This window comes from Aquarana catesbeiana, linkage group LG13, assembly GCF_042186555.1.
Source record: "Aquarana catesbeiana isolate 2022-GZ linkage group LG13, ASM4218655v1, whole genome shotgun sequence".
Lineage (NCBI taxonomy): Eukaryota > Metazoa > Chordata > Amphibia > Anura > Ranidae > Aquarana > Aquarana catesbeiana.
This window is the reverse complement of record NC_133336.1, coordinates 201,045,499-201,059,093: the sequence shown is the minus strand read 5'-3', so window position 1 is coordinate 201,059,093 and position 13,595 is coordinate 201,045,499. Positions and strand designations below refer to the sequence as shown.

At 46.4% G+C, this 13,595-nt stretch overlaps 1 protein-coding gene across 3 annotated transcripts in view; it reads left to right on the top strand.

The window, feature by feature from the left end:
- The window catches only part of LOC141117699 (NACHT, LRR and PYD domains-containing protein 3-like), a 2,363,088-nt gene extending 2,357,708 nt beyond the window's left edge, over window positions 1-5,380 (top strand). For all 3 annotated transcript variants that reach the window (XM_073610698.1, XM_073610697.1, XM_073610699.1), the window contains exon 11: window positions 5,257-5,380. In XM_073610698.1, coding sequence (XP_073466799.1) covers window positions 5,257-5,341 — 85 coding nt within the window. In that variant the 3' untranslated portion in view covers window positions 5,342-5,380. The remainder of the gene's footprint in view (window positions 1-5,256) is intronic.
- Window positions 5,381-13,595: the final 8,215 nt, after the last annotated feature.

The following is a 13,595-nucleotide window of genomic DNA, read 5'->3' as shown; positions in this document are numbered from 1 at the left end:
TATCACCGTCTCTTCACATGGATGACAATATTGGGGTCTGTAGTCCATTAATTTTTTTTTATATTCACTGGAGTTTTATAAAGTAATCTGATCTCCATGAAAATAAATACAATTCTGTATTACTAGATAAGATAATGAGCAGAGAGGTGGAGAGACCCTTAATTGTTCTGGTCTCGGGGTGAGTTGATGGATCAGTTTTGAAGTTCCATAGAACAGGATCTTTTATGTTTTTTATTGATTTTAGTCTGTAAAATATTTACAATTTCATAAACAACCATAAGTGTATCAAAAGAGGTACAAGAAAGTCAGAGTATCAGTATTCAGAAACCAATAGTATGATGTAATGATATGTAAAGTTGAAGTAGTACAGGATGTTATTAGAGGAGTGTATGAGATCTTCTTATCAGGCAATATTAACAATTATAATTTAAGTAAAGAAGAATATGACACAATGTATAAATACTGTATAGAAAAGGTGATTATATAAACTGTAACAACCTGTTTACTCTAAGCTCTCTGACCTCCATGGCCATGATTTAAAACTAGATGGAACAAGATTGAATTTTTAAACCGTGAAAGGGATTCTTTACTGTTAGAGCAGTGCAAATGAGCAACTCCCTCCCCCAGGTTGTGGTATTAGCTGAGAGGTGAATTCATTTAAAAAAAGGAGATATTTTCCTCAGTGGGCACAATACAGTCTAATGGAAATTGTTACATTTGATAGGAGGTTGTTGGAGGAATTTTTCTGATCACCAATAAGTAAGGACGTTTTTTCGCCACCTCAGAAAATTAGACTATTCATGTCGGGCTTTTTGCCTTCCTCTGGATCAAACACATATAACTCACACACAAAGTTTGAACTTCATGGATCTGTGTCTCTTTTCAACCTTGTCTACTATAAAACTTTGAATGTGTAGCCCATTTTCCCAAACGTCATAATGTGTTAAATCCCCATAAGACCCAACTCCATGCAGTAAAAAAATCCCCCCTTGCAGTTAGGCCCCTCGGTTCAAAAAGCAGAGTGGTAGAGGAATATGGAATTATATTTCACTATTCTACACTCTGACAGGATTCAGAGCTTTCCTTTTCTATTTGATGCTCCAGCTTATGAGTGGTTCCCAGGGCGGACTGATAACTCATGGGGCCCCCGGGCAATAGGAGATTATGGGGCCCCCAGGCAATCAGAGATTATGGGGCCACACAGTATACACACACAGTATACATTTACACAGTATACACAGGCAGATGTAAAAAAAACACAGATTTATACATACTGTCCCTGGTTTTACTGAAGCTGATGGGGCCCCCTAGTGGCCCAGGGCCCTCGCGCAGTGCCCAAGTGGCTCAATGGTCAGTCCACCGCTGGTGGTTCCTCACCATCCTCACCTACAATGTAGGACCATTAGCTCTGCATTGTACTTTATTACATCATTGTGCGACTGTCTGCCAGAGCCAAATCCATAGCTCTGCTCAAGACTCATCCCTCTTATACAATGACAATGCGGTTCTGGCCCCTATAGTCTGTCTTCACTCTCTGTGGATCCTATCATTGTCAGCAAGTCAGGAGTGGGGAAATGTGTCAAGGAAGGTTGGTTCTCAGGTGGAGACATTGTTCTATGCAGTCGTCATGTTGACAATCAAACATGGGGGAGCTAAGAGTGGAGTGCGGCTGATACATTCTTTCATATATCTGCCAGAGTGCTTGAGACAAGAGGCTTTGGGGGATCAGTCACACAGATGAAGGGAGCCGGCCAAAGTGAGACATGAGGGAAGTATTATTCCCTTAAAAGAAAACACACCCACATTTTTACATTCGGCTCCATTCACATCTCAGCAATCCAAATCTGGGGCAGAATCGCTGGGAAAATTGCGGCAAATCACAGGATGCTTGTGCGATGCCAATACCTCTTTATGGCACCCCAATCACAGCACAATTTTGCTGTGATGGTCACATGATAAATCTTGCTTCAATCACAGAAAATTGCAACACGCGATGCTGTTGCTCAAAGGAAGCGCCTGCTTCATGTGTTGCAACTTTCCGCAATTGCAGTACAATTTATCTAGTGGCAAAATTGCACCACGATTGGAGTGCTATGAAGAAGTATTGGCATCACACAAGCGTCCCGTGATTTGCCACAATTTCTAATTGCGGGCAGAATTGTGGTGATTCCGCCCCAGATTTGGATCACTCAAGTGTGGAGCCTTAATGTCCACCAGTGCGCACTCCACAAAATAAACTGGTATAAGATAGAAGATGTATATCTATTATAACACTTTAGGAACCTTCTGTAAAACTGCAGTTAATGAATATAAACACATACCACAATTAGCGATTGGTATAGTTATAGTGTAAAAGTGAAACAACACGTGCAATCCAAAATTCTTCAAAAATTAACAACCACCACTAAGGACATTGTGAACTCTTATAAAACATTTACACCTCATAGTTATAAGAGATCGAGCTGCACTTATGGGTGAGCCCCTCATAAAAGACTCCTGGACTGAAGAGTCCCGGTCTGGGAGAAGAGAGATTGAAGTGTCACCCGAGGAAGAAATACTCTATGAAATACTCTAGGATTGGATCCAGATACTTCAAGTGATGGGTCATACTGCTGACTCCATGGGGGGGCACACCACTTTTTAACAAACTCTTTCTCAAATGGTTACAAGGATGGCAGATTGCTTGGGAGGCACAATGAGCTTGTCAGGATTTTCCATAAAGGAAGACTGCAACCAGAAGATGCACTGGAAAGGCCTTGGTGGTCTTAGGAGCCCCTAAGGAGCCTAGACTGGGGAGAGCACTGGTGGAGGGGACTGGCTGTTCTCCAAGGTTTAAAGTGGTGCTCACCACATCAATAAGGCTACTTTCACACTGAGGCGCTTTACAGGTGCTATAGCAAAGCGCCTCTCCTCTCACTCCAGTGAGAAAGCCCGAGGGCTCCCACACTGGAGCGGTGCGCTGGCAGGACGCTCCAAAAAGTCCTGCAAGCAGCATCTTTGAGGTGCTGTAGGAGCGGTGTATACACTGTTCCTAAAGTGCACCTGCCCGCTTTTGAGTGCCCCTGCCCACTTTTAACCCTTTTTGGGCCGTTAGTGGGGGTTAAAAGCACCCCGCTAGTGGCTGAAAAGTGCCGCAAAAACTACGGCAAAGTGATGCTAAAAATAGCGGTGCTTTACCGCCGACGCCCGCTCCAGTGTGAAAGTGCCCTCAGAGTGTTTATGTTGGGAGTAATGGCAGAAGACTGATTCCTCAGGTACAGGTTCATCTCTCATGGGCTTTAGAGACTCGGCATCCAATAGAGTCTAGATAGATGAAAGATGAAAGGCTGCTAATGCTGTGTGCAGATCAGATAGAGATTCTGCAGGGGAAGGTGGGGGAGGGGCTTATGGCCTTTGCCGTCAGAAATCCTCAGTGTTGCATGACTGCATTGAAATCCTTCCTAGATACATCCGAGGAGGAGGAGGACACACGATGGAGATACAAGACATCCAAGTCTTCTTCTTGGGATTAGATATACTTTACATGACAAAAAGAGGAATATAAAATGGGAAGCTCATGTACTAAATAATTGTATTATAGTGGATAATGGACTGAAGCCCCCTATCAAAAATACCCCCCTAAGAGAATAAAAGGTGACAGCATTGTCCCCCCCAGCCTTCCATACAACACCCATCCCCCATACCAGTACTGGTACTATGGTAAAGTAGAAGTGCAGTGTGAGGAAGTCCCCTCTAGTCTCCAGCATTGATTGCTGATAATCCTCCACAGATGATGGAATTGTTGCTGATGGTTATGACATGTAAATGTGACTGATGATTAGATAATAAGAAGTACAACATGGACAGTGGATGGACTCTGAGATCTCCAAAGCTGGAATGTACAGAGCAGAGGGCAGGAAACAGCTCAAGCCTGTAGAGAGAGTTCAGATCAGCAAAGTAATAGAATTCCTGCAGACAGAAGGTGAGAGAGACCAGTCACCGGGGAACACACATCCTTCACACATCTCCAGTCTCATGGGGAGGAGCCACTTATCTGTATTTATACATCACATCACCAATAATCTACAACAATCTTTAGTGAATGGAAGAAAAAAGATGCCAAGAATGTCATATCACAGCTGACCAATCATTAGATGTGGGGGCTGCATTCGTTTTTTCCTCTATTATCTCCTGGTGGTCTGGCCAGTAAGACATCTCCTGTATTAGTGAGACACAACTCTGGAGGAAGGAGAAAAGGAGGCACAGTAGCATTTTTAGTGGTCTGAATGGTTGTGATAAATGTATTAGCAGATTTAGATACACTAACAAATTGAAGCCAAACTCCAGCTCACACTTTATAGTCAGTTACAACAAACAGTTTTTGGGGGATAAAAGTTTTTCATGAATAAATAAAAGCTGATCATATTAATCACCACTGCCAGTGTTAAATGGTTTGTCTCATCCATGTAAACTGATACATTCTGCTGGAGATTTTGTGCTTTTGAAAAGACCTGCTGGCTGGTTCACCAAATGAAAATAGAAGAAAGAGAAAAAAAGGAAATCTTTTCCAGCCGTCACATCTAAGAATTGGTGAGCTGCAATATAAGAAATGTTGGCTTTTGGGTTTAATAAAACTTTAAACTTTTCTCATCAGAGTAGAGAAAAGACATCCGTCCTCCTAGGACACCAGCAAAAAACTGAGGCATGCTGGGAGTGGGAGGGATTATCCTGGCCCCGCCCACAATCTTTTCATTTGCCAGTGTCAGATTCTCCTGTAGGTGGCAGTATAACCCAAACTTATCTGAACTGCTGTGTCCCTCATTGGATGAGAAAGAAAGAGAAGTGTGACTGTGATTGGTGGGTTTGGGACACCACAGAACAAATGACCAATGAGGAGGAAGATTTCCTGTTCTATAATCTGATATCTCCCATCATCCTCCATTGTGCAGTGTCACTTCTTAGTTGGTAAAGTCCTACAAGAAGGTGACAGGATGGTGTAAGATCATCACACACAGTACAATCTGACCATACAATCTTTATACAATCAGCTTTATATCTTCCAGAACGATGTCATATGAGGACCGACCTAAACTATCCTATCAGTCTCTATACAATCAGACAGATCCTTACTCTACATACTTGTTGGAAGATCAAACAGAGATTGTACAATCAGATTGTAATGTGTGTGGTGAGCTTAATAGATATCCTGGAGGATGCTGGGAAATAGTGGAGAGAATTCTGCTGAGATCTGATGACTCTTTATATCCTCTCTTCTAGGATCAGTGACTACTCCTTGTCAGAGAAATCAAGAAGAGAACTAAAAAAGCTGAAAAAGCTCCGACCAGAAATGAAGATTTTTTAATGATATGACCCCGGAGGAGGAGACTCAGCTACAACTGTGAATGGAGGAGGGGGAGGGGACATTGCTGTAAATGGAGGAGGGGGAGGGGACATTGCTGTGAAAGGAGGAGGGGAGGGGACATTGCTGTGCATGGAGGGGGAGGGGACATTGCTGTTAATGGGGGAGGGGACATTGCTGTGAATGGAGGAAAGGGGAGGGGACATTGCTGTGAATGGAGGAGGGGAGGGGACATTGCTGTGAATAGAGCAGGGGGAGGGGACATTGCTGTGAATGGAGGAGAGGGGAGGGGACATTGCTGTGAATGGAGGAGAGGGGAGGGGACATTGCTGTGAAAGGAAGGGAGAGGGGACATTGCTGTGAATGGAGGAGGTGGTGGGGACATTGCTGTGAATGGAGGAGGGGACATTGCTGTGAATGGAGGAAGGGGAGGGGAAATTGCTGTGAATGGATAAGGGGGAGGGGACATTGCTGTGAAAGGAAGGGGGAGGGGACATTGCTGTGAATGGAGGAGGGGGAGGGGACATTGCTGTGAATGGAGGAGGGGACATTGCTGTGAATGGAGGAAGGGGAGGGGACATTGCTGTGAATGGATAAGGGGGAGGGGACATTGCTGTGAAAGGAAGGGGGAGGGGACATTGCTGTGAATGGAGGAGGGGACATTGCTGTGAATGGAGGAGGGGGGAGGGGACATTGCTGTGAAAGGAAGGGGGAGGGGACATTGCTGTGAATGGAGGAGGTGGAGAGGACATTGCTGTGAATGGAGGAGGGGACATTGCTGTGAATGGAGGAAGGGGAGGGGACATTGCTGTGAATGGATAAGGGGGAGGGGACATTGCTGTGAAAGGAAGGGGGAGGGGACATTGCTGTGAATGGAGGAAGGGGAGGGGACATTGCTGTGAATGGAGGAGGGGACATTGCTGTGAATGGAGGGGGGAGAGGACATTGCTGTGAATCGAGGAGGGGGGAGGGGACATTGCTGTGAATGGAGGAGGGGGGAGGGGACTTGCTGTAAATAAAGGAGGGGGGACATTGCTGTGAATGGAGGAGGATAAGGAGACATTGCTGTGAATGGAGGAGGGGACATTGCTGTGAATGGAAGAAGGGGAGGGGACATTGCTGTGAATGGATAAGGGGGAGGGGACATTGCTGTGAAAGGAAGGGGGAGGGGACATTGCTGTGAATGGAGGAAGGGGAGGGGACATTGCTGTGAATGGAGGAGGGGACATTGCTGTGAATGGAGGAGGGGACATTGCTGTGAATGGAGGAAGGGGAGGGGACATTGATGTGAATGGAGGAGGGGAAGGGGACATTGCTGTGAATGGAGGAAGGGGAAGGACATTGTTGTGAATGGAGGAGGGGGAGGGAACATTGCTGTGAATGGAGGAAGAGACTTGGCTACAGCTGTGAATGGAGGAGGGGGAGGGGACATTGCTGTGAATGGAGGAGGGGGAGGGGACATTGCTGTGAATGGAGGAAGAGACTCGGCTACAGCTGTGAATGGAGGAGGGGGAGGGGACATTGCTGTGAATGGAGGAGGGGGAGTGGGTCATTGCTGTGAATGGAGGAGGGGGGAGGGGACAGTGCTGTGAATGGAGGAGGGGGGAGGGGACATTGATGAGGATGAGATATAAATCTGAACAAACCCGACCCAAGAGGAGAATGGATGATCACAGATGAAGTAATACACCAGGACAGGATGGGGGATTCTGTTTTGTAATGAAGAAGATAAAAACTGAACATTTCATATATAACCTGACTCAGGCTCCCCCTCCCCCTCCCCCATGGTGGGGGGATCCTTGTTCTCTGAATGGAGTCTCCCCCTCCCCCTCCCCCATGGTGGGGGGATCCTTGTTCTCTGAATGGAGTCTCCCCCTCCCCCATGGTGGGGGGGATCCTTGTTCTCTGAATGGAGTCTCCCCCTCCCCCCTCCCCCATGGTGGGGGGATCCTTGTTCTCTGAATGGAGTCTCCCCCTCCCCCATGGTGGGGGGATCCTTGTTCTCTGAATGGAGTCTCCCCCTCCCCTCCCCCATGGTGGGGGATCCTTGTTCTCTGAATGGAGTCTCCCCCTCCCCCTCCCCCATGGTGGGGGGATCCTTGTTCTCTGAATGGAGTCTCCCCCTCCCCTCTCCCATGGTGGGGGGATCCTTGTTCTCTGAATGGAGTCTCCCCCTCCCCCATGGTGGGGGGATCCTTGTTCTCTGAATGGAGTCTCCCCCTCCCCCATGGTGGGGGGATCCTTGTTCTCTGAATGGAGTCTCCCCCTCCCCTCTCCCATGGTGGGGGGATCCTTGTTCTCTGAATGGAGTCTCCCCCTCCCCCATGGTGGGGGGATCCTTGTTCTCTGAATGGAGTCTCCCCTCCCCCTCCCCCATGGTGGGGGGATCCTTGTTCTCTGAATGGAGTCTCCCCCTCCCCTCCCCCATGGTGGGGGGATCCTTGTTCTCTGAATGGAGTCTCCCCTCCCCCGATGTGTCACTGCCGGCCTTTCCACACGGACTCCGTGTCACCCACATGGACTGATCCCTGCAGGAGAGATCAGAACTGGGTTTGTATGAAGCTGTGTGCTGGAGGAGGACAATACAGGAGGACTCATCAGACGATCGATCAGCCTGGGAGCCCCCAAATCAGGGGGGAGGAGCCCTTGAAGAGTGCTGGGGGGACCCCAATGGGGGATGGGATGGAAGTTTCTGATACTATTACTGTATATCATCAGTCTATGTATTGATCATTACATACACAGCAGGAATTGGGATTTCATTCTCTATAATACTGAGTGACATTCTATATATTAATGGAATATAAAATAGAGAAGCAGCTATTAGTGCAGTGATATTATTGAGGAACGTTTAATGGAGCGCAGACCATATACTGCAGATCAGATCAGAGGGACATTCAGGGGTTTTCATACAATTTAATGTGGAATAAAGTTGTAATAAATAAAATGTCATTTGAACTTTTAGGCCCCTTTCACACGGGGGGATCCGCTCACTGTGCAGAGACTGACCTGTAAGAGTCCCGCTCTCCTCTATGGGGAGATCCCATGAAAACCGACCGCCTGTCCATCTCCATCCCATCCAACCCACTGGACGGATGGAGAACGTATCTCTATACGTTTGTTTCCAGCAGATCTTGTCAGATCGGATGCCAGGTGGGTGTCAGAGGACACAGATCCACTGACATCCGTCTCACCATAGAAGTCAATGAGTGGCCCGAAAAATGGACAGGTGGATGGGATGGTTGTGATGGTGTGAAAGGGGCCTTACTCCTAAGAACCTGGCTGGTGATACATTGTAAAATAAAGACATTTCTCATCTCCCTGTAATGTGAGGATTCCTATGGAGGAGATAAAGCGGGCTGAGATGGTCATACATGTAATACAATTATCATGGTGTACTGGGGGGTAATCATTCTTACCAGTTGATTGGCTGATTAGAATTTTGGTGAATCTTTCATATATTTTCTCTTCTTCAAACATTTTATTGAAGAATAGAATAAGTATACATAGGTAAGGAGCAAAAGAGAAAATTGCCATTAATAGAGAGGATAAGACGGGATCTACCATAATGCAATGAGAGGGACGCACCCCTTAACCACTTGCCGCCCCCCCAACATCAAATGACAGCTGGGCGGTGCGGCTCTCGATCTGGGTGGGCGTCATATGACGTCCTCCCAAAATGACCGCTCTCGTGCGCCCCGGGGGCCATGCATTGCGGCGATCGCGGCTGCGCCATGTTGCTAGGACACGACCCCAAACTGTGTAAAGAGCCGTGGTTCTTTAACCATGTGATCAGCTGTGTCCAATCACAGCTGGCCACATGTAAACATGTAGATGCTGGTAATTGGCGCTCCTCACCTCACACTGCCAGAGTGTGAGGAGAGGAGAGCCGATCAGTGGCATCTCCTCACAGGGGACAGGTAGGTATGTAATCAGGGCACTGATCATCAGTTCCCTGATTACAATTAGTGCCCACCAGTGCCAGCAATTATTACCCACCACTGCCAGCAATCAGTGCCAACCAGTGCCCACAATTGCCACCAATCTGTGCCCACAAGTGCCAGCAATCAGTGCCCACAAGTGCCAGCAATCAGTGCCCACAAGTGCCAGAAATCAGTGGCCATTAGTGACGCCAGTCAGTGCCGCCTATCCATGGCTACCAGTGCTGCCTATCTGTGCCCACCAGTGCCGCCTATCTGTGCCCACGCGTGCCACCTATCTGTGCCTACCAGTGCCACCCATCAGTGCTGCCCATCAGTGCCACATATCAGTGCCCATAAGTGCCACCTCATCCGTGCCCATCAATGCAGCCCAATAGTGCCGCCTCATCAGCACCCATCAGTGAAGGAGAAAAATTACTTATTTACAAAATTTACTAACAGAAATTAAGAAAAACTTTTTTTTTAATTTTTGGTCTTTTTTTAGGAAAAAATAAAAAAACCCAGGATTGATTAAATACCACCAAAAGAAAGCTCTATTTGTGTGAAGAAAATGATAACAATTTCACATGGTTACAGTGTGGCATGGCCGCGCAATTGTCATTCAAAGTGACAGCTCTGAAAGCTGAAAAATGGCCTGGGCAGGAAGGGGGTGTGCCCTGTATTGAGGGGGTAAAGAAATAAGGTTGGCGTGGAGGTACATTCAGGAGGATCATACAACATCTCATTTCTTACAGATGTAAAAAGCTATAGGTAGCAGAGTAGAATAATTAGATAGGTATGGTAGAAGGATCAAGAGAGAACAAGCCAAGTGTGAAGCAACAATGAGGATACTAAAATATCCAGTGAATAAAACCAGAGAAAAGGGGAGATGATCACCACCCTTAGGTAGGACCATGGGTCTTGTAGAGTTGTCACAGATGATATCCTGTCAGATATATACAGTATATACTAGTGAGGCAATGCTAGTGTAGCACCCTCTAGTGTTCTAGAAGTAGAATAGGTTTTTTACTAAACCCACAACAGTACAACCTGTCTGTATGTGCAGAATAGCATGCTTGTTATAATCACTGTGGAACTTTAGGGGTTAATCCTCTGCACTGTTAAAAGTCTGTCCTGTGTTCAAATATCCTCCCCTTCTTTCATTGTCCATCTTGGGAAGGCCAGCTGACACATAGGCAGTGGCCAACCTGCACATGCTCAGTTGTGTCTTTTATGCTGAAAATATTTTTTTTCTAGCACTGAGCATGTCATTGGCACAGTGCCAATCAGCGCTGGCTAGATGGCAGGTGAGGGTATACTGATACAGGGGAAGTTTTGTCAGAGGAGAGTGGAATCTTCTCCTACATGAAGACTCTAGAATCGCTGGGACCCTGCAGTTTACCACGATATACAGAAGAAAAAGGAAAAAAAGGTATATAGCGGCAGTATTTGGATATAAAAAGAAGATTTAGAAGCTGTGTGCATTGTGGGGGGGTGGATGATTTGTTTTTATATTGCTGGGTTTAGTACACTTTAAGTGTAGGTAAATTGTCAGGTTTGGCTGAGAGCCAAGCCTGTGTTTTGGTTTATCTGGGTCAGGTGAGTGACTCAGGGAGGCTGGTATGACTCGCAGGCAACATCTTTAAGACCTTGCCCTATTTCTAGAAACTAGTGGAAGATTCTACAAGAATGGGAGTGGAGGGGAGGAGGAGCTGTTTGGAGTATTCATGAGGGCCCTGACCAATCCCCAACAGATGGGTTGGCAGGGGGAAGGCCCCCTCAAATACTCTGGGTCAGATCAGCTGGGGCAGTGTGGAGTTTGGGTGGAAAATGGAGAAGAAATGTTAGGCTGTCGGTGGCCCAGGAGGGGTGCCCCCCAGTCTGGGGGGTGACCTTGGGCCTGGGAACAGAAGGAACCTTCTTTACGGTGGATTAGGGTGTCCTGTCCAGAGGCACAGGAGCAAGTGGAAGACAGCAGGAGAACACTGTCAGGCATATCTCCAGGAAAGAAGACAGCCAAATGGGCTGGTGAGTGTTGCAGCCAAGAGGACTGAGAAGCATTCCATGAGAGGACTGACTGAGAAAAGTCTGGGATAGATGCAGAGTCAGTCTGGGAAGACTGTAAAGTCTTAGTCAGGTGGGCAAGTGGAAGGGGTAACTGCAGTCAGGTGGGCTGGCAGTGCCTGAAGAGATGATACTGGGATCAGTAGCCACAGGAGGATGAGGACAGCTGGGCACTAGGACATTTTGCTATACTAATAGAGAGGCCCTTGGTCCCTGCCCATAAAGGGTGGTTGCTACAGATCTAACTGAGCCTTTTTTAGATCATCCAAATGGTGCCAGCTGGTCCTAGGAGTTGTAGTTCTACAAGCATGTGCTGGAGGTAGAAGAAGAAGAATGTGTACAGGCTGTATATAGTTGTGTCCCTGAAGAGTTTTGCTACTACCTTGATCAAGTGGGCATCTTGTAAATACCCTCAATGCTATCCAAGTTCAATACCTCTAATAAAATACAAAAACCAAGCTGCAAGGACTGATTCGTGTCTCCAGTGTGTGTGGAAGATTCTGTGTGTCAAGCCGTGCAGGGTGGGAGATACCTTTATTCACCAGAGGCTCCTGCGGGGGTAGCGCTACATATGGGGGTGTTGTCCAGGATATCTGCCCATGGTTAAACTGCCAGCTGTTGTGCCTGGCAACCAGAGTTTCTCATCGAGCCAGAGAACTGTGCCTTGTTCCAAAACCACCAGAGGTATTGAACCAGGGAAGGACTAACAAAAAACAAAACAAGGAGATGCCCCCTGGGACTTTATAGGCATAGGTTGGAAACCAGAAAGAAGTGTAATAAAAAGTACAAATTTTATTGATAAAAAACATCTAACAATAGACGAGAATATCACATTTACTATACATGAATGGTAATCATATTTGGGTAATATACAGCTGTATTCTATGACACACGGTTATTCTCACAGTAAGAGGCCATAACCGCAAAAGGAATCCTAACATGTTTCGGAATATACATTTAAATTCCATCTTCGGGGGATGGTCAGAGAAAGCTGTGACATCTGGTAATATAATAACAGAGTATCAGAAAAAATATGGTATATAGAAAGTAAAAGCAGGCATGACAAATAGCAAACATAACATCAAAATGGCATTTTTGTCTGAAAAATACTCACATGGTGGCTACCATTGACAGATATAAAAACACAACGTGGATCATGAGGTTAAAGCTCTCCAAATTGTCCCGTTGTATCTGAGCTCTGCCAGCAGGAGGGGAAATGCCCCTAGAGGTAGAGTGGCAGAGTTTAAGTCCAAAAAACAGACTCTACAAAAAGTGAAGACAGGCGAGATGAAAAAGAATATATAGAAAGTATGAATAACATTGCTGTAGCTGTGCAGGCGCTCACAAGGATCATTTGTCTGAGGACGGCCCTGGCATAAAAAATAGACATGATTATAGAAAGTGTATTGTTTGGCAGAAAGACAAACAGAAGCTTGAAATAACTCCCTGGATAATTTACTGGCAAGCAAGTAGCAGCAAAACATGATGGTAACATGGATTATATGTATGCAATAGATACAAGAATGAAAGAGCGGCGAGCCAAAGATGTTAATAAATGGTAATCATAGTAACCAAATGCAATGACAGCATTGAAATGTATGTCCTGTCATCAAGGGAAACACTCACAAGTTCCAGGTAGTCTGTCTGCAGTCTGAAACAGACGGCTTTATATGTGTGTAGCAATGTGTATGAGATACATCCATGTGATCGGTATAACCAATCCGAGGAGCGTGAGGGTGTCAGGTGATCGGGAGCCCATTCGGTGATGTCATCACTGTCAATCAGACAGGCGATCACAAGGATCATTTGTCTGAGGACGGCCCTGGCACAGAAATGACTGTACATGATTTTAAAGTGCTTGTAAACCCTTACAAACCACTTTTCACTACAGGTAAGCCTATAATAAGGCTTTCCTGTGGCTACCGTGGATATCTCCTAAACCTACACAATTTAGGAGATATCCCTTGTATCAGCATGTGCCAACGTCATCGGCACATGCGCATTGAAGCAACGGCTCATTCGTGCCGTTGCTTCAGCTGACGTGCCATTACCGGCAGCATCCGTGCACATGCACAGGAGTGATGTCATTGTGGCTCTGGCCAATCACAGCACCGGAGCCCGCGATACTCAGAAATAACTCCGGGAGACATGTCGCCGGGCAGAGCAGTGTGTCAAGACCGCTGCGGGGGCTTTGATCTAAGGTGAGTATTTCATAATGAGCTAGTATGCTATGTATACTAGCTCATTATGCCTTTGTCTTGCAGGTTTGTTTG